Raw genomic sequence first — 25,532 nt, 5'->3', positions numbered from 1 at the left:
GGGCTGGGAAGAGGTGCACAGGGTTGGGGGAGGTGCGTGCTGGAAGCTGTGCTCCAAACAAGGTGCTTCACTGCAGTTGGCTAAACAGCATGGGCTGGGAAATCGCGCCCTTAGCTTTTTGTAGTATGTTTTTCTGTTGGGCTGAGTGACTCAGCCGTCTCTGTCCTTGACTATTTATATTCAGATCTGTGTTTTTTTGGAAGGAAATTTATTATTGCTCAGATTTGTGTGGGTGGTGGAGCAGGGTCAGCAGGGAGGGATCACCCCTTTCTGAATGTATTTCTTAAAATGTTACTAATTTTAGTTCAGACAATTTCCTTTGACTAAGATAATGCAATTTGGCCAGTGTTTGAAAAGACAGATTTTTTTTTGTACTTTATTTAGTGATCAGGGCGCACATGATGGCTAGAGTCATTGTTTAATTTGAAATTTATTTAAAGGTACCCCTGGGACTAAGGGGTTAGCTCGATGGTAGACTACTTACCAAGTGTTTATGGAGCCTTTGTTAAGATTCTCTAGCACTGGCCAGGCAGTGGTGGCACACACCTTTAAACCCAGCATTTGGGAGGCAGAGGCAGACAGATTTCTGTGAGTTCAAGCCAGCCTGGTCTACAAAGTGAGTTCTAGGTCATCCAGAGCTACACAGAGAAACCCTGTCTCAAAAACAAAACAAAACAAAAATCCACAGCACTGCAAAAAATAAAATAAATACAAGACATGCCTGTTGTCTCATGTTACATTGTCACACTAAGGCAAATGTATAAAAATTTAGTGGCAGTAAACATGCTGAGTGCCCAGATCCGGGGCTTTCAACCGTGTCTGTGAATAGAACTCCCAGTTGTGAAAGCCTAGTTGCCTGGGTCTGCCCTGTAGTTTATGGGTTATCAGGCCTGGATGGTTGGGGCCAAGACTCCACTTCTCACAGCTGTCAGGGTTGCCTCTTGTTGGGACATACTCTGAGAAGCAGTTCTGAGGACTGAACTTACTGCCTACAGTTTGTCCACTGGGAACTCTGATTGTAAGCTCCAGGGAAAGGAAGCTTGAGCAGCAGCTGTAGTCCCAGACACCAGCAGTGTAAATTAATGCTGAGTGGTCTGAAGTCTTTCTGCAACTGCTTGTGGATCAAGGGCCTAGTGTGGGTATCAGTCAGCGAACGCATTTGGTTCTCTGGTGCCTTCTGACTCTCTGGCACAGTTGTGGCACGCCATTGTTTCACTTCTTCTGTGCGTGGGTTTCAGGGTAGGGGTCTAGCTTAAGAGGAGGCCCTTCAGCTTACCACCTTGACCTAGTTCTTACAGTCTATGTGCACCCCCTTCTTCCTCCGGCCTTGTTGGAACTGTTTGTGGTCTCTGATTCCCTCTGCAGCTTTGCCCAGGCTGTACGTCTCCACGGTCCCCGCCCCACAGAAGGGCTCAGTTAGAGTTGGCTCTTTTATCGTTAATGGCCCTCTGAGCCCTTGTCACCCTGTTGACCTGTCTTCAGCCACTCCTGATGCTGTTTGGAATGGGGCCTGTTCAGCTATCACCTTGGGGACAGAACTTGGTTTTATTTAACCATTGTTCTGGGGTGAAGTGCATGGATGCTTGGTTGTAGGATGAAGTTTAATACTCAGTCTGTGATGTTTCTTACAAAGTTAATGTGTGTAAAAGTATGTGTGTGTTAAATACCCATTTATCTCTTTAGACATCATTGAGGTAGGTAGATGATAGATCAGTAGATACATAGATCAGTAGTTACATCAGTGGATAGATAGATGATGGACGGATGGGCGGATGGGTGATAGGTAGATAAATAGAGTTTATATAATTTAAGAATAAATGTGGTTTTAAAGAGCTGCTGCCCAGTCCCTTGTTACCGATGTCGCATGTTCTCCAAGGCCTTGCTATGTTCTCTCCCTCTGATTTCTGTCTTTTCTGCTCAATCTTCCCAAGATGTTCCAGGCTTCACTGGTTCCCTTTTCTGGGATCCTTTTATGTTTGTTGTTTGTGTTTGGGGTTCCATAGTGGTTGTACGAGTTTGTACTCCCACAGCAATGGGTGGGTGTTCCCCTTACTCCACAAGTAACCAGCATGAGCTGTCATTTTTGTAATGTTCTTAGCCATCCTGAGGAAGGCATTTTCCTGATGAATAAGGATGCTGAACATCTCTTCAAATGTTTCTTAGCCATTTGAGTTTCCTTCTGTGAGAATTCTCTTTTTAAATATATACCGTTTTTTAAATTGTGTTATTTACTTTCTTGGAATTTAGCTTCTAGAGTTCTTTGTGTCTTTTGTGCCCTCCACTGAACACATAGTTGGTAAAAACTCTTCTCCCATTCTGTAGGCTGCCATTTTGCCAAGATGATGACACCCTTTGTCATGCAGAAACTTTGCAGTTTCGTGAAATTCCACTTATATTAATTGTTGAAATTAGTGCCTGAGCTAACAGTGTTCTGTTTCTGAGTTTTTTCCTGTGCCAATGGATTTGAAGGCTATTCCTCACTTTCTCTTCTTTTTGTGTTGAAGTCTTTGATCTATTTTGAGTTGAGTTTTGTGCAGGGTGATAAGTATAGATCTATCTACATTCTTCTGCATCCTGACATCCAGTTAGACCAGCATGCACTTTTAGCTTCTTCTTAAAAATCAGATGTGGATAGGTGTGTGGATTTTGTTCTGGGTCGTCAGTTCTATGCCACTGTTCAGCATGTTTGTTTTTGTGCCAGTACCATGCTGTTTTATTACTATAGCTGTAATACAATTTGAGGTTAAGGATAGTGATACCTCCCACAGTTCTTTTATTACTCAGGATTATTTTAACTATCCTGGGATTTTTGTGTATGTTTCCATGAAAAATTATAAACTGTCCTTTAAAGATATGTGAAGAGTTGTGTTGGAATTCTGATGGGGATTACACTGAACCTGTAGATTGTGTTTGGTAGCATGGCCGTTTTCACTTCAGTAATCCTACTGATCCAAGAGCTCCTTCCATATTCTGATGTCTTCTTCAGTTTCTTTCTTCAGTGTCTCAAAGTTTTTAGCATATAAGTCTTTTACTTGTTTTCTTAGAGTTACCTCAAGATATTCTATATTATTTGAGGCTATTGTGAAAAGTGTTGTTTCCCTGATTTCTTTCTCAGTCTGTTTGTCTATTGTGTATATTTTAGTGAGTTCATTTTGTAGCCAGCCACTATGGTGAAAGTGTGGATCGGCTGTAGGAGTATCCTGGTGGAATTTTGGAAGTCGCTTATGTATAACTTCCTATTACCTGTATGTAAAAGTACTTTGACTTCTTCCTTTCCAATGTGTATCCCTTGGTCTCCTTCAGTTGCATTACTGCTCTAGCTAAGACTTCACAAATACTATATTGAATAGATATGGAGAGAGTGGACAACCTTATCTTGTTCCTGATTTTGGTGGCAGTGCCTTTGAGTTTCTCTCCATTTGGATTGTTGTTGGCTGTAGGCTTGCTGTACATTGTGTTTACTAGGTTGAGCTATATCCCTTGTATCCCTGATCTCTCCAGGACTTTTCCCATGAAAGGAGTGTTGGATTTTGTCAGTAGCTTTTTTTGCATCTAATGAGATGATCATACGGTTTTGTCTTTCTGTTTGTATGGAGGATTACATTTACCAATTTTATATTTGTTAAACTATCCCTGCATCTCGCAGGTGAAACCTACCTGGTCATGATGGATGACCTTTTTTATGTGTATTGGATTAGGTTTACAAATACTTTATTGAGAATATTTGCATCTACTTTCCTAAGGGAAATTGATCTGTAATTCTCCTTCTTTGTTGGGTCTTTATGTGGTTTGGGTATCAGGATAACTGTGGCCTCATAAAACAAATTGCACAGTGTTCCTTCTGTTTCCACTTTGTGGGATAATTTGAGAAGTATTGGCATTAACTCTTCTTTGAAAGTCTGTTAGAATCCTGTGTTAAAACCATCTGGTCCTAGACTGTTTTTGATTTGGAGACTTTTGATAACTACTTCCATTTCACTAGGGATTATAGCTCTGTTTTTTTATATTGGATTATTTGTTAAATTGATTATCTAATCTTGATCTAACTTTGGTAAGTGGTACCTATCAAGAGAACTACCCATTTCTTTTAGATTTTCCAATTTGGTAGAGTACAGCTTGTTTTTAAAAGTATGTTCTTATGATTCTCTGGATTTCTTTAGTGTCTGTTTTTATGCTCCCTTTCACCTCTAGTATTGCTAATTTGGATCTTCTCTCTGTGTCTTTCAGTTAATTTGGATAAAGGTTTCTCAGTATTACTGATTTTTTTCTCAAAGAACCAAATCTTTGTTTCATTGAATCTTTGTATTGTTTTGTTGTTACTGTTTCTATTTTATTGGTGTCAGCTCTGAGTGTGATTGCCTTGTCCCTTGCCATCTCCTCCTTTTGGGTTTGATTTCTTCTCTATTCTAGATCTTTCAGATGTGCTGTTGAGATCTCTCCAATTTGTTAACATAACAGTGCTATGAACTTGCCTCTTGGAACTGCCTTCATTGTATCTCATGAGTTTGGGTATGTTGTGTATTCATTTTCACTCAGTTCAAGAAAGTTTTTAATTTCTTCCTTAATTTCTGTCCTGGTCCACTTTTTATTCAGTAGAGAGTTGTTCAGTTTCTGTGCACTTGTGGGTTTTCTGTTGTTGATACCCAACTTTAATCCATGGTTGTCAGATAGGATGCAGGGTGTTATATCAGTTCTCTCGTATCTGTTGAGACTTTCTTTGTATCAGAGTATTTGTTCAGTTTTGGAGAAAGTTCCTTAAGGTATTGAGGAGAAGTTATATTCTTCTGTGTTTGGGCAAAATGTTCTGAAAATATCTTGGGTCCATTTGGTTTATAATGTCAGTTGGGTCCAGTATTTCTCTGTTTGACCTGTCTGTTGGAGAGAGTAGAGTACTAAAGGCTCCCACTATCAGTGGGTGTGACTTAATATCTGATTTAAGTATTTCTCTTATTGACTTGGGTGTCCTTGTTGTTTGGTGCATAGATGTTAGAATTACAGTGTCCTGTTGTTGGTAGATTTTCCCTTTGATGATGTCCTTCCCCATCTGTTCTGTCTGGTTACGGTTTGAAGTCTTTCATAAGGCTTCTATGAAAATCAGACAAGCTTATTTTTTTTTTTTTATCACCCAACAAACTGCACCAATGACTTGCAAGTAGGCAAAAGCAGAGGACATTAGGAAGAGATTTATGTCTTAAACCTGGCATCATCCTCACCATAAAACAATGCTCGCAGTCTTGCAGATCTAGTTTCACGAAAAACTGAAGTCCAGGCTGGTGCTTCACACCTCTGTAGACAGCTCTACTGAGAAGCTGAACTGGACTTGAGACCCAGCAGCCTAAACCACTAGCTGAGTTACAACCCAGTATTCTTAGTTCAGACAGGCAGGTTATTAGACGAAGTCGAGCATTTTGTGCGTCTGTGTGCGCTCAAGGATCTCAGCAGGAGATTCAAGATCAGGAAAGGCAGGGAACAGCTAGTGCCAGTGGCTGCTGGGGCAATGAGAACACAGGATTGTGTTGGAGCTGCCAGTCTGAACAGACTCTGTTGGGGTGGTCCTGAGACCTAAGCTGCCTGTGAAGGTTGTTCCAGTTGCAGATGCTAAGACCCGCGCTCCTTAAGTTCAGGGCGCACAGGCTCCTGGGAGTGCTGCTTGTCATGCGGACCCTGTTGTGCAAGGTCCTCAGCTGCCTTTTCGTGCTAAGGTTACAGGGAGCAGGGACATTGTCTGTTCATGTCTGTAAAGTATTTGAGAGTTACCATGTCATGTGTAACAGGAACATGGTTTCTGCAGAGAGGGATTGAGATTCATGAGATGTGAGGGGTCAAATAAAACATGGGAATTTAGAAACTGATGAGGGAGGGAACCTTGGAGTTGAAGTTGCTTCTGGTGGAAATCACCGACCTGAGCCAGGTAGATCTCAAGTCCCTGCTCAGCTGCTTACTCAGACAGTTGGTCTTTCTGGGCCTTAGTTTCCTTTTCAAGCCCCGTGTGTCTTCTAGAATTGTCCAGATAAGTGACTACTTGTACAACTGTCATGCACTTGACAGTGATCTGTTAACTGTCCTGGTTCGTATTGTCTCTTAAGGATATTTAACTCTCTCGAAACAACTAATGATGTGACAGAGTGCTTATGTAAGCCAAGCTACTGTGTCCCCATGCTGCCTGGCTGTACAACAACAAGCAAGTCTCTTAAACACCTATACCTTGTTGGTTTGTCATTATCGAGGCTTTTTAAAATATAAAACTAGATATTTTATAAAACTAAATACCAGTTTCTTAGGGCGGTTGTATTAAATTAAGTGATTGTAGAAACATAGTAACAACTAATGATTGTCATTAAAAGAGTATCTTTAGACATTTCGCAAACTACTCCAGCTTTTGCTTCCTATTTAATGTATCATTTATTTCATGTTTGTGATGCATATGTAACCTATTGTGATGAATATTAAGACATAACTTTTAAGTTGCATTTCTCTGTATGCATGCACCACAGCACTCACTTGAAGGTCACAGGACAACTTCTTTCCTTCCTCCATGTCTATGTCCGGGAGAGCAAACTCGGGTCTCCAACCTTAGTGACAAGCACCTTCACCTGCTGAGCCATCTTGCTGGCCCCAGAACATAAATGTTGTATCTTAAATAATGAGCAGAAACTTCTGAATTGGTAAAGCATTTGTATACATATTTTTGTTGTTGAAAAACAGACCATTCTGAGGCTGTTGAGTTGACGATGTGGGTAGAGGTGCTTACCGTGTGAGCCCATGCTCCAAGTTCAGTCTCTAGGACCTACTTATGGGTGGAAGGAGAGAGTGAATTCACAAAGTTGTGTTACATACACACACGGGGGTGGGGGGAGAGGGAGAAAGGGGGAAAGAGAATTTAAAAGAAAGAAATGCCGCCCTGCATTGTCCTTTTTCGATTTCCAGATTATTCAGAGCTTGGAGAGCTCCCACCACGATCCCCGTTAGAGCCAGTGTGTGAAGATGGACCATTTGGCCCTGTACCGGAAGAAAAGAAGAAGACATCGAGAGAGCTTCGAGAGCTGTGGAAAAAGGCTATTCTGCAGCAGATACTGCTGCTCAGGATGGAGAAGGAGAATCAGAAGTTGCAAGGTTGGTTTGGAGGTTGACGCTGATCAAAACTGATGCTCTTAGTTGACCTTGCACACAGGATACAGTCTTAACCATACATGTCTGTTTACTCTTTCAAAGTCATATTGACACCACTTACTTTCCAGACATTTAAAGGGAATCGTACTATGTTAGGTATTCCAGTGTTCCAGCATGGCATCATAAGCACCATGTCTATAACTTCTGAAATATAAGCACCGTTTAATCACTAACCCTCAGAAGTGGTTTGTATTGGTTGGTTGGTTGATTGGTTGGTTGGTTGGTTGGTCTGTGTTGTTGTGATAATAGATTTGTGGTGGGTTATGAGTTTTCTTTTTTCTTTTTTTAATCCTCAGCCATAATATTGAGAATAAATTGATCCTATATAAATCTTTAAGGTTATAACTTCATTTTATGTGGCTGTTTAATGAGTTCCTGAAGAAAAAAAAAAAAAAAAAAAGAAAAGAAAGAAACAGCTTTTCCTGTATGGATACACCAACTGTAGGTGGACTTTCTGTGGACCACCAGCTCCCAAATAATGACACAGAGACTTCTTACTATGTATGAAAGCTTGGACTTAGCTAGGCTTATTCCCAAGTAGCTGTTATAACTTTAACCGGTTTATATTAATCTACATTCTGCCACATGGTTTGTTATCTCTCCTCCATACTGTACACCCAACTCCCTTTCCATCTTGCTGGTGAATCCCACCTCTTTTCTCCCCAAAGTTCCTATCTCTTTCCAGAAATCCTTCCTATCCTCTCCTGCCTAGCTATTGGCCGTTTTTTGTTTTTTTTTGTTTTTTTTTTTTTTTTTTTGGCTCTTTATTTTACCAATCAGAATGTGCCTTGACAGAGACCACATCTTCACAGTGCACAAAAAGATTATCCCACTATAACCAACATTATCAAAATATGACAGGAACTTAGAAATTTAAGTTGTATTTGTTTCCTGTTTCATTTCAAGACTTGAATCAATAGATGCCATTTTCAGAGTAGCTTATGCATCCACATATGTGTCCCCTGTGGGAAGCAAGTGCCAACTGAATTTGAAACCCTAATGATTTTGCATGGGGGTTCTGAACACTCCTGTAGCATGAGGTTCACTCGTGGTGACATTGCTTAAGGCAGTTTCAAAGTTAGTGTGTTTCACTGAGTACCATCCTTGGTCATAGGCTTCTGGGCTAGGGATGGGGACTTTTGTCCACTTCTCTGAGCACTGGACCCACCTGGCAGTGGCCAGTGCAGGCCCTGTCTCTCTGTGAGTTCGTTTGTGCAGTCCTGATGTGTTTAGAAGCTTGGTTCCCCTTCCCATCTGACTTTTACAATCTTTCTGCCTCCTCTTAGTAAGGTTCACTGAGCCCTGAGGGGAAGGAATTGATGGAGACATCCTGTTTAGAAATGAGTGCCCCTCATCTACTGCAGAAGGAAGCTTCTCTGCTTAGTCATGGAATTTATTTTTAATGTTTTTTTTTTGTTGTTGTTGTTTTGTTTTACCTTATAGACCCTTTGTGTATATATTATAGCTTCTCTCTCTCTCTCTCTCTCTCTCTCTCTCTCTCTCTCACACACACACACACACACACAGCATACACACACGGCGGTGGGGGGGGGTGTCTGGGGCATCGGGTAACAGTTATGTATTTGGAGATCTCTATTGGAAACTGAAAAGGCAGTAAGACTCACTATGTGGGTCCTCATGCTTAGTGCTTTTCAGCCAGTCTTGCAGGTGACCAGGTAAATGAAAACCGAGGCATACCTACAGAAGGAGCATGAGACTGTCTGCCCTTGTCATGACTGTACCTGGTGAAGAAGAACCAGTATACACCAGAAGCCTGAGCATGAGCAGCTGAGTGGATGCGGGGTTGCCTTGGTCACCGGGCCAGGGGCTGTGTTGTGCCCACTGGCTGCTTTAGCAGGCTTGTCGGCAGTGTTTATTCTGGTGGTCTTAGCGCATTACTGCTTGAGTTCATTTATTTATCTTACCTCTGTACAGCCCAGGATATGTTCATCTTGTGGTCAGAGTGCAATCTACTTGCTAAATTTAACATAGGAAGCATTAATTCCTTAGTTTGTGCAAACCTGTATTACTGAGATGTAATCGACAGTACCAAGTTGATTACTTAAAAATATGTAGTAAGCTTGATAGGAGTGAGTTGGGTGGACAGAATTTTCTCTTTAAATACAGAAGCACAGAAGCTAGATCAGACAGGAACCAATCAGAGGGTGTACTGTGTACACAGAACCGTTATTCTTTAATTTGTCTTTTTTTTTTCCCATACACTTCTTAAAAGAAGTTGAAGTTGCAGGTGTGCATGGGTCCTGAAATTGATCAGAGTCCAAGCTTGCATGCCCTTTGGAAAAGAAAATAGAGGAGTGTGCATGACAAAGGCTTTCTCTGGATAACACAGCTTTCTGCTTTTTGAGTACATGATCCAGTGCTAATCACCACTCCAGAAACCTTGCATCCTGGAGAGACGCTAACCCCACCATCACATCTGCCTGTCTGTGTTGTTGACTCTTGGCAGCTGGCAGCTGGGATTGCGATTTTTCCAGGGACACGGATAACTTGTGCTGGTGTTAGGACTGTTACATTGTCCTAGTTGGCTTTCTGTTGCTGTGATAAAACACTAAAAAAAAAAAAAGTCAACTTGGAGAGAAAAAACAGGTTTATTTGACGAAAGTTACCGTCCATCACCAGGAAAAAAACAGGGCAGGGGCTCAAGGTAGGAACCAGGAGGCCGGGTCTGAAGCAGAAGCCATGAGGATGCTGCTCACTGACTGGGTTCCATCACCTGGCTTGCTCAGCGGCCTTTCTTACACAACCTTTGGTCTCTGATGGGGCACAGTTAGGGTGGTTTGGATGAAGATGCATGTTAGCATTAAGGGAGGAAGGCAGGTGGCCTCAGCTTGATCTGTGCTGTTGGCATCGCAGTGGTGGTAAGAGCAAGGGCTATGAGGAGTCATGACAGCTAGCATTCCTGGGGCTTCCGCTCACCCGCCCTCCCTCATCTCTTCCAGCCTCTGAGAACGATTTGTTTAACAAACGCCTGAAGCTCGATTATGAAGAAATCACTCCTTGTCTTAAAGAAGTAACTATGGTGTGGGAAAAGATGCTTAGTACTCCAGGAAGATCCAAAATTAAGTTTGACATGGAAAAAATGCACTCAGCTGTTGGGCAAGGTAAGTGTTTAAAGTCCTTGTCTAGCCAGCCACACCCACTGTGACGACTAATAGGGTGGAGTAAAGACATTTGCAAGTCTAATTTTGTGGCAGTCTTGCTTTTCATCTTGTTTCCAGATGTCAGTCTAATTGATTGATGTGGGTTCCCGGCACCTTTTGTGATGATCTCAGTTACATTAATGAAAATGCCCGGAAAACTAGGGACCAGTATGTCGATGGGAAAACCCAAGGCTTAGTTGCCTGTGAGTTGGATAAGTGATATGATAAATTAAATAGGAAACTAAAAAGAAACTGTGTGCGGTTTCTTGCTGGTTGGGTATCCTAGGGAAACAGCAGAGTGTTCAGCTCACCTTCTAGGCAGGGGATCTGTCTGGATTTTGGCCCCATCCAGATAAGCACTTTGTAATGTAATCTTAAGCAAAGACTTGGCCTCTCCGAGGAAGCCCCACTTGGTTTTAATTATGTGAGCCTGTGCATGTGAGCGCCCACAGACATCAGAGGCACAGTTATGAGTGGTTGTCACTTACCTGATAGGGACCTCAAACTCAGGGCCTCTGCGAGAGCAGTAAATGCTGCTAACTGCTGAGCCTTAGTTTGTACATATGTAGGATGTGGATGGCAATGGTGGTCATGAAGAATAAATAAATGAACTGAAACCCTAGAACATGGCACTTGAGTCTGCTGTCCTAGGTGGCTTGGGATGGGTACCTTTCGCTGCTGTCTGCCAGTCTGAATTTACTTTGTCCCTGAAGAGGAGAGACAGAACTTGAGATGACGTCTGGAAATGTTTCTAGCAATTTGTCACAGTAATTCTCAAAAAAAAAAAAAAAAAAAAAAAGTGAGCCTGTACTTTGTCATTCCATTTCTGTTGTTTGTTTGGTTTGTTTTTGTTGTTGTTTTGTTAACAATTTAACAACTTGGTTGACATACTAAGTACCAGGTTTTGCCTTTTTCATGAATTTGCATCATTTACCTTATTCTAAATTGTCCCCCCCCCCCCCCCCCCCCCCGCCAGTTTCCCTCCCTCGGCCCCCTGCTTCTCTCTGGTTTTGTTTTGCTCTGATTCATTCTCACTATATATTTTCAAGAAAACAATAATGATTTCTCTTGAAGTCTGTGTGAGTGGGCACCTTCTGAGAGTAATCTGCACTTAGTGCTACTGAGCTCTGCTCCACCTTGTTCTGAATATCCAGTATCTGAACGAAGGCTGCAAGCATGCATACATCTCAGGGTTTCTGGTGGCTGTAACCGCTGTAGGAAGCAGACCATCTGTGTTACTCATTGCTAAGAGGGCTAAGAACTAAGCAGCTTTTCTATCATGGTCTTTCTTTTAATAAAGGGGTTTTTAAAATTTTTTTTATGTATGTGGGTGTTTTGCCTACATGTATGTCTATATATCAAGTGCATGTTTGTTATCCAACAAGGTCAGCAAAGGGTGTCAGATCCTCTGGAACTGGAGTTATAGACACAGTTGTGAGGTACCATATCAGTACTGGGAATCAAACCAGGTCCTCTGAAAGAATAGCCAGTGTCTTCAGCCACTGACTGAGCTGTCACTCCATCCCTTTTAGACATTCTTAAAAATCTTTTACTGTACTGCAGAGATAACTCAGTGGATAAAACTCTTTGTGGACAAGTGTGAGGACTAGAGTTCACATCCCCAGAAACCATGTAAAACTTAGAAGTTCAGCACTCAAGGGACAGAGACAAGGAGAATTCGTTAGGCAGGCTGGCTAGCTAGACCAAGACCCCCAGGCTCAATGAGAGCCTCTGACTCCAAAAATAAAATGGAGAGCAACTGAGGAAGACACTTGGTGTCAACTTTTGCCATTAGGTGCACATTTGTGCACCACCCTCACCCCACCATTCCCACAACCCCACACATTGAACAAACTCATGCAAATAAATAAGTAAATAAGTAAATAAACAAATCCTTTTATTGAGCTTTGACAGCGTATGTCTTAGTACTCAGGTATAGTTATTGCTAGTTTTGACCTTCCTGCGGATACTTGAGTGACAGTGGCCTTGGCCCTCAGCTTGCAGGAGTCCCCATCACCATGCCAAGCTGCCTGTGGTTGAGCCATCCCCAGAGTGCTGCGCTCAGGCCCCAGGTATGTGGAGGACAGTGCTGGAGGCATGCCCTGCACCGCCTCCACTGTAACCCTGGGTAGATGTGTTCACCTTTCTGCTTTTCTGCCTCCTGGCTGGCAGCAGGGGAAGCCTGGCCCAAGCCTGGCTCTTACACTGTCCTGTAGGCTGATGGATTTTGTACCCATTGTGTCTGTCACAGTGTGACCTTCATGATGAGTGGTTGCCAGTCAGCTGCTTTGAAAAGTTAAAAAAGCAGAGATGCATGCATGCACCTGCCTCTCCCTCCTCACAGTTAGCTAGGCGATTCTCTGAAGTGGTACCTCAGAAGTAATTGCACACCCTCTGGTGGCTCCTCCAAATGTTTGAGCTTCTCAAAGGCCTGGCACCTGGGCGTTTATTTCCTATCCCATGTGGTGAGGGGATGAGCTGAAGGCATCTGGACCCAGTGGGGTGGAGTTGGGCAGGGCTGTGGGAAGACGTCATAGACTGCAGTAAGCCAGGGCTGATCTAGAATTCCCTTTGACTTCTCTGACTTGGTCATCCCTGAAGGAATGTAAACGAAGACTCCTCCATCATCCAGTTTCAACACTCTAAACTTAGCAATTTCAAACAAACGGCCACTGCTCACCCACACCTTAGACTTTTTAAATAATACTAAACCAAAAACCATGACTTTGACCTTACAAGCAGAGACTAAGTCACCTCTGAGACTGAAACAGAGGGCAGTCCTTGTGTAACTGAAGAGGCTTTTCCTCCCATTAGGGACTTGGAAGCTTTTCCAGCTTAACGTGAGATGGGAGTAGCAGGATTAAGGAGTCAACTTGGGAAAAGAAAGAATTCTGCAGAATATTACGTAACGCAAAGTTTGATGTGCATCAGATGATTTCTTGAAAGATAGAATCCTAGAAGCCAGTAGCTGTTTCTCTCGGGGTGTTATTATGGAGTGTCCACTAAGCAATCAGCAGAATGGTTCAAATACAAACTCCTCTTTCCTTCAACCCGGCAATGCTATTCCCAGAAGCTAGAAATTAATCAGCCACAGACCGCTGCAATAAGAATGCTTATTATGATATTTTTTTAGTAGCTGAAACCAAAACAAAGGGACCCAGCCATCCCGTGCACACTCCTGGAAAACAGCACAGTGGGTGTTTCCATGTGAGAGAAATGCGGTACCCATGGTACTCACAGTTGGTATCTCTACGTAGAGACACTCTCACAAATGCATTTCAGATGTCCAGGTTAGAGGTGGGTGGATGTGCCGGCTCCCTGGGCCACTTGGCACAGCCCCACTCTTGTCCTAATAAACCAGCGGCAGGGCTTCTCCTACACGCTTTCTGAAGCTTTCTCTTTTTGATAGCTGTAAGTGGATGTCCGCTCTGGTCATGGGTGGAGGCTTGCTTTTCGTCTTTACTCTCTTTGCATTGTCAGAGTTCTTCCCGTTACAGCGGTAAGCATATATTACTCTTCACACATGAGCTGGGTGAACGGTCTCTGCCTTAGCCAGTATTCCTCGCCTGCCTGCCTTCCATGACAAGGTTTCCTCTTGAGTTAGGAGTAAAGCAAAACCGAGCATGGGGGATGGTGTCTGGGACAGTCCGAGCAAAAAGCACTGGGTCTGACTGCATGAGTTCTTGCTTTCAGCCTCAGACTCCACTAACCCTGCAACATGAGAGTGTCTGGTACTCTCTGGTAACATGGCCAGATTTCTTTTCCTCCCCACAATCAATCCTGATAAGATAAGGGGAAAGACTTAGTAATAAGAGGAAACTGGACATCTCCTAACTTGGGAAGAATTTCCAGTCTGACAGAAAGTATTTGGTGAAAAAGCCCCTCTATAAATCACTCATCGTGCTGACCGTGATCTGGTTCAATGTTTGCTTTTAGTCAGAGTTTGAGGTATTACTGATTTGCTCTGTGTGTGTGCGCCCCAGTGTATGCCTGTGTGTGCATCTAAGATAGGTCTGAGGAATGGTAAGGAAGGAGAAAAGAAATAGATTGATGTAAGAAGGCAGCTGTTAGGATATGTTCGTTTCCTGTTGCTGGTGTAGCCATAATTACAGATTTGGTAACTAAAACAATACAAGTTAGTCAGTGAGAGTGTGCAGTGGGTACATATTTGTGTGCAGGCCTGATGAACTGAGTTCAGTCTCTGGATTCCTCAGAGTAGAAGCAGAGAACCAGCTCTTGAGAATTGTCTTCTGACTGCCACACAAGCATGGTGGCACACATGTGCCCCACCCACCCACACATACACAAAGGTTTTCTTTAAGATAAGTTTCAAGACCTACACAAGTTCAAGTTACACAAAATTCCAGTATTGAGAGGGGGAAGTGGACATGAAATCCCATGTACTGATAGCTACTGGCACACAGAAACTCTGTTTTCTTCAATGGTATGTCAATCAAATTCCAGGGCAAGGCTCCATGTTCCGAAGTAATTGACCAGCCAACACAGACTCCGTAGGTTCAGAGAGTTTTTTTGTGTGCTTTTTGTTTGATTGACCAGCCAACACAACATAGACTCTGTAGGTTCAGAGAGGGTTTTTTTTTTTTTTTTTTTTTTTTTGTGTGTGTGTGTGTGTGTGTGTTTGTGTTTTTGTTTGTTTTGGATTGGTATTTTTTAATCTTTTTTTTTTTTCTTGTTTTATTTCAGGGGAGTATTTTACTTTGAAAGACAAAGAACATTTAGGGAGGCAAGGAGGTTCTGAGACCAGTTGGAAGGGAAGAATATGGAAATACAGTGCATAAAACACACACACACACACACACACACACACACACACACACTTTTTTTCCTCTCATGGCTCTGAAGTCCCAAGTCCAAGTGTCAGCTCCACTGCACCTGGCTTTTCCAGCTTCTGCCGGCGGTATCATTTCTTGACACAGGCTTCCTCTTCTGCTTCCATGGGCACACTGCCTCCTCTTTTCAACTCCTTTTCTGGGTGCTGTTGTCAAGGATCCTTATCTCAAGATACAGACTTCAGGTTATAATCATGATGATGACATCTTAAGCCCTAGCTTTAGCTACATCTGCAGAAACAAGGCCAGTAGAGGATCCCGAGGTTGGGGAATGGGTGTATCCTTTCAGAAGCCCACACTGCTCACAGTCAGTCAAGTTAATGCTGAGGTAAACACAGAATGCATGGGGCGCAGTCACTTAGCTGGGCCTTCCTTACATGTCTCCCAGGTTGATACACTGGGAAACCAACAACTGTCCAGGGTACAGTTGACCCACTCAAGATAACTTCCTTGTGGTCGGTTCTCTTCCCTTTCCCTTCATCTTTAGGGTTCCGCTTACATGAAGGGGGCTGTGGGATCTTGGTTGCTGAGAGACAAAGAGCCAGCTCTCTGTCACCTGAGCTCTATCTTGCTTTGATTGTTTTCCTTTTCTGAGACATTTGTATCCTTCTTTCATTTCCTTAGAGCATTGCTAAGTTGGCTTTAGATTGGGTGGGGTCAGGATCCCTAACAATGTATCCACAGCTTTGCAGCATTTAACCTGCTTAGATTGTGATGCATCTTTAGAAAGGTGACCTAAGAGGGACTCAGCCAAGGGGAGGGAAGAGTGAGGTGTGGGAGGGATGGAGGAGGGAAATGGAACACGTTTTCTGTTCCTTCCTGTGCAGTTAATTCATTAGTGGAACAAGAACTTCATTAGGTGGAGACGAGGGGATGGCACAGTCAGTAAACTGTTGCCTCAAAAGCATGACGACCTCAGCTCATTTCCCAGAACCCATGTTTCAAAAGCTAGAAGTGACAAGGCATGCTTGTAATCCCATTGCTAGTAATCCCCATGCAAGAGAGGCAGAGGTAGGCAGATACCTGGAGCTCACTGGCCTGTCTAGCCCACTTGGGGAATGTGGCCCAGTGAGTGACCATGTCTCTAAGTGAAGGGGACGGTTACCTGAGGGACAGCACCCAAGGTTTTCTTCTGGCCTCCATGTGCATGTGCACCCATCTCACATGGCCCTGCACACATGTACACACACACATGGATAATCTGCAGCAATGGAAAAGGACACTATTCTGTGCATAAAGTCTGGTTTAACATTTTCTGCTCTGTTAAAGGTGTGCCACGTCATCACCGGGGTGAGATCTGGAAATTTCTAGCTGAGCAGTTCCTCCTTAAACATCCCTTTCCCAGTAAACAGCAACCAAAGGATGTCCCCTACAAAGAACTCTTGAAGAAACTGACCTCCCAGCAGCACGCCATCCTCATCGACCTTGGTGAGTCTGTGTATCCACACTTGAGAAATATGGTCATTCAGTGATCTGCCCTTGGGGTTAGCAGTCGCAAATGAGTGCCATGACTTTCCATTTCAAAGCCCTACAGCGGTCACAGATGCCCTCTGAGAGGGCATGAGCATCTCCCTCTCAGCATGGTGGCTGGCTTGTTCTGCTCGGCATGTTGTAGGGTGTGGGGAATTGTACATGGTCATGAAGGATGTTGAGACATAATGATGGTTTATTCAGTAATTCGTATTTCCAAGGGATGATTTACAGGCCACTGAAGGAGCATCCTGGGAAACACACTGGCTTGGTTTAATTTTAGAAGCATTCTCCGGACTGTGGTGTACAAACAGAACTTGTCAGAAAAGTTGTAGAAAGCTGTCTGTTCACAGTTTCATCTTGGAAAGTGAGCAATGCCCTATTTCTGGAATAGCTGTTAAAATGCAGAATGGCAGCAACAGAGTGTTGGATGTCTTTGCAGTTGCCATGGGGAAGACCTCGCTGACTTAGAATGGACTTACATTGCACAGGACACCCTCTGCCTGTTGGTGGCTGGGTGGGTGCAGTCTCCTCCCGCTCACTGGGCCTGCCTCTGTGGCAGGGAGCTGGCTCCATGGCTGCAGCTCATGTGCTGCTGGTGGAGCATGCGGTCCTGCTTTCAGAATGCAGTTCCGGATGCTGAGTCCGTCCCCCGGGTCTCCAGATGCTGAGTCCATCCCCCAGGTCTCCTGTCTGTGCTCAGGTCACTGCAGTGGCCCCGTTCCATAGCAGTTTTCAGGCTGCTCTGTAGACCTGGCTTTAAATGTCATCTTTCACAGCATTGCACATAGATGAGTGTACGGGGAGGCTGTACAACCTGTTCAAGATTTCATACATAACTTGCTGATAAGCAATATGAAATTAGAACTGTGTTTGTTTCTCTTATCCCCTAGTTCTCCTGGGCGGGATGCAGCCTCCATGGGCTGCATTATAGTATACTCTCAACTCCAAGGACAGTGCCGACACATAATAGGTACTTATTGTACCTTTCTGCCTGTCAGTTGTGAGGCACTCACACACACCTTCCACAGTCTCCCTGGGAAGCTGACCCTGTATCCTAAGACACGGGGAAGCTGTGACGCTGAGCAGTCATGTCACATGGTCATCAGAGCAGAGGTGCTGGATCTACCCACTGTCGTTCACCATCCCTAAGACTCCCAAGCCCAGCAGGCTCCATGTTATGACGGAGATGCTAAGCAGGTGAAGGGTGGTGCTGACGGGTATGGCAGGCCTCCACCCAAAGCCCATTTGGTCTGGTGACCCTGAGGATGGATGGCTGTTTGTACATTGGCAGCTAAGTAACAGAAACAGTGACATCATGTCCTGTCATGTGAAGTGACCTGAAAACCAAAGTCGGGGTAGAACTGTGGTGGGGGTGTGTGGCTGCCTCCTTCCTCCTCTCTCCCTCCCTCCCTCCCTCCCTCCCTCCCTCCCTCCCTCCCTCCCTCCCTCCCTCCCTCCTTCCCTCCCTCCCTTCCTTCCGCACTCCTCCATAGCTTGGGAGAGGGAGAGGAAATGGGGAGACATTTCCCTCCTGTTTTGCACTTTGTCCTGTTGAATTCCTGTCTGCATTGCCCTTACCCTTCCCAGGCACGGTCAGCCCTCTGCCTCAGACTGCTTGAGTGTCATCACTTTTCTGCAGAATGAGAGTGAAGCCCAGATTGGCCACACGCCCCACCCCCACCCCACCAGCCAGGCCTGTCCCTAGGAAGTGGTGTTTGTGTGAGCCCCAGCTCAGTGGCCTCTCCCCTAGAGAAGAAGGCCTGATTCACATCCTCCCGCCCCTGCTCAGCCCCACCCTCTGGCTTCTGCTCCCAGGGCCAGCTGCACCCAGCCCCCACTGCGTTGGCCCTTCCCTTTCCCCACCTCTGGGCTAGTGCTCCCTGGTCTCCACTCTGGATGACCTCCAGACATCCTCCCAAGAAGTCTATTTACAGTAATCCACGTCCCAAGTTACTTCCACCAGGCTTCTAGGACTTATCCAGGGACCCTGCCAGCATTAGCTCTGGTCCCTGTGTGATCCAGAAACCCTGGTTGCTGTCCCAGGCCCAGCAGTGGCATCTGGGTGCCCATCTGCAAGGGCCCAGCTCTGCTCTGACTTGACATAAAGGAGGCCTCCAGCTCTGGCCAGGCCTCACCCCACACCGCCAGCCTCTGTTTAGTCCACACTGTGTATTTTGTCTATTCTGTGTGTTTTGTATATACAGTGGCAGACTCTGGACCCAGTAAAGATGGGCGTTGTAGAGTGACATCACATTCCATTTCTTTCAAAGTGGCTTTCCTATAGTGGCTGGAAGAAAAAGCACCATTGAAGGGAAGAATTATGGCTTTTTGTGGGTTTGTTTTCCTGTCTCTTGCTTTATCTTATGAAACTGGCCTTTTGCTTAAGCAGCTTTTTTTTTTTTTTTTTTTTCAAGATTTGTTCCTTCAAAGAGTGAAAATAGTTGGTCGTGTTCTCTAGTTTATAAAATGTGATTTCAGGTGTGGTCTGACTTCATGGTTAGCCAGCCCTGTGTGGACAGTGCAGTTGCCTACTCTGGGAATGATACACGAAGCCCAAGAGCTGGAGGAAGTGCTTCGCCAGGCTCCATGTGGCGCCTTAGTCTTTGCACCTCATGGCCTGTCTTCCTGCCTCTGCTGACTGCATCCTCTCATGTTGCCCCTGCCTTTTCCTTCAGCACAGACCACAGCCAGCCGGGAGAAAGCTGCTGCCAGGGTTAGCAGGTGCCACGTGTCCTCACGCAGGCCTGACCCCCTGAAGACTGCAGCCTTTCTCCTCCTGGCTCTGTGGCTCTCCATCCTGGGTAGATGGCATGGAGTGCCAACGCCCTGCCTTCTGTCTCCAACTCCTGCACACTTCTGACTCTTGCTGCGGGTCCCGACATCCTCCTTGGCACCCATCCTAGCTTGCCAGCAGCTGTCAGTGTCTACTGGGTGACTCTGCAGCCGCTCCTGTGATGGGAAGGACTTGGTAGGAAGAACACAATCCACTCCAGAGACACAGAAAGACCATTGTGTCACAGCAGGAGTTGGACCTGCCTCTCCCCTCTCTATCAGCTCCTGGTAGCCTTGTTATTGTGGGTTGTTGCCATGTGGAGTCATGCACCGTGCAGACTCTGAGGGTCCCGTGAGTCTGTCAATGTGCTGCAATAACTTTGCTGTTCTCTTCCTGAGTCAGGATCTCACTATGTGGTCCAAGCCCAAAGTTCCCCTTCCCGCATCCCCATTGTGTCAATTACAGGTGTGCCACCGTTTCTGGTCTCAGAAATGTTGTTGACGGGTTTCTTAGGGATGCTTCCCCCGGGAACGTGAGGTGCGCCAGGGTGGCCTGAGCTGGCAGAGAGGCAGAACACATGCCCAGAAGAGTCACTCAGGCGCAGGGTTGGGCTAGGTACTGTCAAGGTTCTCTTTCCACTTAATGTGTTTTAACCAGAGGCTTCAAACCTGAGAAAGGATTTTCTTTGTTGTTGTTTTTTTTTTTTTTGTTTTGTTTTGTTTTTGTTGTTGTTGTTGTTGTTTTTAGAATTCATGAAAGATGAGTGGGCCTTCATTACTGAAGGTTATAGCAAAAACTTTGATGGCAAAAGACAAAGACATAGGTTTTGACATGTAGCCACACTAGCCTACCTGTCCAGTACGAGAAAGGCCTCTGTGGAAGTCGTTAAACATCACAGTTCCAGAGTCTAATAGATTCCTGCACCAACAGTGCCTTGAATTATTGGCAGATTGTGTGTGTGTGTGTGTGTGTGCTTCTGGTATTATCAAGGTTTCAGCATGAACTGACTTTGTTTGGTCATTCTAAACATGCCCTGTGTGACAGTGTCAGTTGTCACCTTGACAAGAATCTGCAATCACCTGGGAGACAGCCTTGGGGCATGCCTGGGGTGGGGGACTGTCTGTCTGTCTGTCTGTCTACATTGTGAGCGAGGACTCTCCCTGGGCAGGGGATCCCTGTGAAAAGCAGGAGACAGCTAAACGCCAGCACACATGCACTCACGCTTGTTTCTGACTCGTTTGGACATAATGTGACCAGCTCCTTCCAGCACCTGTTGCCTTGATTTCCCTCAAGTGTGAATCAAATCCTCTCTCTCAAGTAGCTTTTGTCAGGGTATTTTATCACAGCAACAGCAAAAGAAACGAAGACAGCCCGTGCCTTCACAGTGGTGAAGCGAAGTGTGAGCAACAGAGTGAGTAAAGTTGTAAGAGTATGGTCACCTTACTCATTACATAAAGTAGAGAGCCACTTCCTTCCTGCACGCTCCTCGTCAGTCAGTGCTCTGCCAGCACCCGCTCCCAACACCTCAGCAGACCTCTGCTGTTTAGTTCCCAGTGTCAAGACTGCCACCCTGAAGCCCTAGGTGCTCGTGTGCAGAGCCCCTCCCCCCCAGGAGCTAGCCCCAGCAGTTGTGCTCACTGGGATGCTTCTAGAAACGTAGGCACTGAGGATGGCCCCCTAGAAGTGCCACACCCTGTAGGGAGCACATTTGACTGGGGGAGGGACACACACATAGAGCCCAAATCTGGTGTCTTGCTCTGTCACTTTCTACCTTGTGCCTTTGACATGGGGGTCTCTCTCCGAACCTGGTGCTAAGCTGGTGGCCAGCAAGCCCAGCAACCCTCCGGTCTCACCCACCCACAGTGCTGGCATTAAAGACATGCTCCTGGCCACCTCCAGCTTCTTACGTGGATTCTGGGGGTTTGAGCTCTGTTTTCTGTGTTCGTGCAGCAAATGCTCTTACCCACTGAGCCATCTATCTCTCCACCCCACAGGAGTTCCTTTGTACCCATTTGACAGTTTACATTCAATAATCTCTTTGTCTGTGAAGGTAGCCTATGTCTCCTTTAGCAGAGATTGGAAGTCCATTCTCCTTGCAGTAGCCTGCCTTCCCCTCTTTTCTGGATTTGCATCCAAGAAGGTGGCTAAGCTGTGTTTGCCTGGAACAAGTGTTGCCTAACTTGGGAGGTCGGATCCCTTTCTCTTTTAAAATAGAGTAGTCCAAAGAACTTGGGCTTATATGGAAAATGTGGTGTTAGTATTTAGTACGTTGGAAATTAAAATTGACAAAGTTAAAAATACTTATTTTTATTTTAAAATAACTACAACAAACTCACCATATGAATATGCAATGAAAAAAAACTATTTTCTGAAAGAAAATCAGTGATATGACATTGTATTACAGTTTTTGAAATCTCTTTCGTAGCTTATTTAATAGAGTCTTGGTTTAGTCTATTACAGTTATATTCTTTTAAATAAACAGAGGGATCTTTAGTGGAAAAGAGGGAGGTGGACCTCACAAACAGGCTGTACCTGAGAAGCATGGGGCTACAAGAATGGCGCAGAGTGATGGTGAGATGGCTCAGCCCTGCCTCCACATCTCACAGCCCCAGTTTTGTGCCAGCACTACAAGGTTGGAATCCAGAACTGACTCCTCCAAGTTGTAAGATGTGCATACCTTTGGCTCGCCTAAAGAATAAGTAAATAAGTAATTTTTTCCTGTGCTGGGAGGGACTGTGGGGCAGGGTGTGCCCAGTCTGCCTGGGAAGCAGTGACGGGGATGCTACCTGCCTCTGATTATCCCAGGAGGCAGGCGACGCTCTTGAGCTATTCAGTACAGAAGCCGAAAGTGGCTGTTGAGTCCTTGAAATGTGATAAGCCCAAGTGGGGGTGTGCTGTCATCAAAAGAGCCCACTGGACTTCAGTGGCATGAACAGAGAAAGCAAAATGCCTTGGTGTCTTTGTATTGGTTACATATTGAGTTGAAAACATTGTATGTGGTAAACAAAAACATCTTACTGGAATTAATTTCACCTGTATATGCAGGTGTTTGGATGTGCGGCCAGGTGTACCGTGGTGCATGCGTGGAGATCTGAGGACAACTTTGTCAAGTCAGTTGTCTGTTTCCACCCGTGCATGGGAATCCAGGCTGGCGTATGCATTGAGCCATCCTGTAGGCCCCGCCCGCAACTTTTTAATATGGCAGCTAGACGGTGTTAATTTCTCTTTATATCCTGCATCATAGCTGGAAGCTCCCGTTACTCAGAGCTTAATGAAAGTGCCTTGCCTATTCTGCTCATGCCCACACATTCAGTGCTGTACATAGTGAAGCAAGGGCTCAGAGGTTCCTGGAATCCTCACTCTTGGGCCTCACCCAGCCTAGAGGACAAATCTGGGAGTGGGAAATGAGCGTGCATCTCTGGATTAATGGAGGGGGAGTTTAGTGCTGCTGCATGCTTCTCCTTAGCAGTAGGCTGCCTGTGCAGAGTATTTGGGGAATGTGTTGGAGGAGGCGACGACAAAGCAAGAGCCTGTGACTGCACACAGGGTTCATCAACGTGCGCTAGATGGTTTGCAGGGAAGCCGAGGATCGGTCTGTGGGTGTATCCTCCGCCCTGATGATGCTGTCTGGTAACCATGGCTACCGGTTGCCGTGGCCCAGATGTGCTTGTTGCCTGTGTCCATACTGATCCCATGTACCTCTGTAACTTTTTAATGTGACACCTTCTAGTCACTTTCCTGTTCCTTAGAAACTCTGCTCATCTATCACCAGGATGCCACAAGGGGATTTGGCAGGTATCGGCAATAAAAGCCTCCTGAATGAAAAAAAGGCAAACAAACAAACAAAAAACTCTGCCACCTTTTAAACTTTTGTTTACGGTAGTTGTATTGATTGTGTCTGTGCACACATTTGTGCTGTAGCACACATGTTGATTAGAGGACAGCTTGTAGAAGTTAGTTTTCTTCTTCTACCATGTGGGTCCTGGAGATCTCACTCAGACTGTCAGCACGACAACAAGAACCACTGGACCAACCGGTGTGGTGGCGCGCGCCTTTAATCCCGCGCTAGGGAGGCAGAGACAGGTGGATCTCTGTGAGTTTGACGTCAGCCTAGTCTACAGAGCAAGTTCCAGGACAGCCAGAGCTGTTACACAGAGAAACCCTGTCTCGAACCCCCCCCCCATTAAAAAAAAAAGAAGAAAAAGACCCAGTGAGCCCTCTCGCTGGCCCATCTTTTTTGTTTTTATATTATCTATGTGGAAATAATCATGATTTTTAAAACCCATTTTTATCCCCTTTCCGGAAGGTCACTGTTTTGTATAAAGGAAAACAACGGCTATCCCTTGGCCTGTCTCAGATTTCAGCCTGTGATTTAAAAGTGTGGAAGAGTCCTGCGGTGAGACCCACTTGTGGGCAGAACTCATGGTCTAGAACAGCTTGTGGGAAGGATCTGTCACATTTTTTGAATGACATGGGCTAGGGCCACTTTCTAGAAAAGAAGTGAGGCTCCATTGTCAGAACCAGCGGCTCTCTTGCTTTTGATGGAAACAGATATAAACTGTTAAGGCTAATTATAACTTATTTTACCCATCACCACACACTGGGCATGGTGGCGCACACCTTTTATTCCAGCCCCTGGGAGGGAGAGGCCGGGCTGCCCTCTGAGAGTTAAAGGTCAGGTTGGTCTACACAGCAAGTTCCAGGCCAGCCAAAGCTACAAACTGACACCCAGTCTCAAAAAACAAATATACTAAATACAACAAGAGAAGTTGGTAATTTGCTGGGGTTTTGTTGCTGACCCACCAGCTGACCACATTCAGAGCAGATACGGTTCTGAAGACACTGGTGTTGCGGCCTGAAGGTCTGGTTCACTCCACCTGCAGCATGCTGCCTCTGTGGTTCCGTGGGCCACTTGTATGCTCCACCTGACCTGTGTTCTTTCTCCAGGGCGCACCTTTCCAACGCATCCGTACTTCTCTGCCCAGCTCGGAGCAGGCCAGCTGTCACTTTACAACATCCTGAAGGCCTACTCGCTTCTGGACCAGGAAGTAGGATATTGCCAAGGTCTCAGCTTTGTGGCAGGCATTTTGCTTCTTCATATGAGTGAGGAAGAGGCATTCAAGATGCTCAAGTTCCTGATGTTTGACATGGGGCTGCGGAAACAGTATCGGCCAGACATGATTATTTTACAGGTACCCAGCATCCCCGTGATGCAAATGAAACGATGCCAAAGGTGTGCATCATTCCTCTTTGGGCAGATCTGGCTGGGTTCTTCTCCACTGATGCTGCTGATGCTAACTCTGTATTAGGCATCGGTTTGTGTGCTTCCCGGGATAGCTCTCAGGATGATGCTATTCATTGGCTCAGTTGTAGACAGGAATATGAAGGTGGTCCATGGCACACAGTTAGTCAGTGGCAGAGGTGGAGTATAAATCCAGGCTTGTCTGGCTCCAGGACCTCATCCCCTGTCCCTTCCCTTAGCTTCTTAGCAAAGAATGTTACCCGTGCCTCCAAAGCCCGTGATCTGCTGTCCTCTCTCCATCCCCACCCCTGTCATCCAGGGTTCAGCTTCACTGTCATGTAGATATGGAGTGGGAAATAAGATTCACTAGGATTTAGTATAAGTTCAATAGGGATTATTTGGGGAAATTCTCTTACACATGAAACAAATGACCGCCATGGGTTCCCGCTCCAAGAATGCCACCCAGATGCTCTCCACAACCCCACTAGGAAGTGACAGAGCGAGCTGTGGCCCGGGACCCCAGACCTAGCCTCTCCACAGGTCATGTCAACACCTATGCTCACTCCACAGTGGGCGTGGTCAGTACAACAGGTGTGGGTGGGGAAAATATTTCCCTACATGTGCTGTATCACAGCAGCTCTTCCTGCCTGTGCTGACTCGGGTCCTGTCACCCTAGACACACCATTTCATGCTACCTTGTCTCATATCATGCCTTCAGGACAACACATTTCCTGCCATAAATCGACCTAGTTATTTACTTCCTAGCATCTCATGTCCTGATTTCCTTAGTGAAAGGAGGAGATTGTGTTGAGTTGTGGCGTAGTTTCCAGCAGTGGCTGGAATGGAATGGAGTATCTGGTGAT

The 25,532-nt window shown here is 45.4% G+C and overlaps 1 protein-coding gene across 2 annotated transcripts in view; it reads left to right on the top strand.

Moving 5' to 3' along the window:
• The window catches only part of Tbc1d1 (TBC1 domain family member 1), a 175,767-nt gene that overhangs the window by 130,804 nt on the left and 19,431 nt on the right, over window positions 1-25,532 (top strand). For both annotated transcript variants that reach the window (XM_051174030.1, XM_051174031.1), the window contains 4 exons: window positions 6,928-7,113; window positions 10,131-10,292; window positions 16,451-16,609; window positions 24,375-24,619. In XM_051174030.1, the coding sequence (XP_051029987.1) occupies window positions 6,928-7,113; window positions 10,131-10,292; window positions 16,451-16,609; window positions 24,375-24,619 (752 nt within the window). The remainder of the gene's footprint in view (window positions 1-6,927; window positions 7,114-10,130; window positions 10,293-16,450; window positions 16,610-24,374; window positions 24,620-25,532) is intronic.

The sequence above is a fragment of the Phodopus roborovskii genome, unplaced genomic scaffold (assembly GCF_943737965.1).
Source record: "Phodopus roborovskii unplaced genomic scaffold, PHOROB, whole genome shotgun sequence".
Taxonomy (NCBI): domain Eukaryota; kingdom Metazoa; phylum Chordata; class Mammalia; order Rodentia; family Cricetidae; genus Phodopus; species Phodopus roborovskii.
This window is presented reverse-complemented; position numbering and strand designations above follow the sequence as displayed.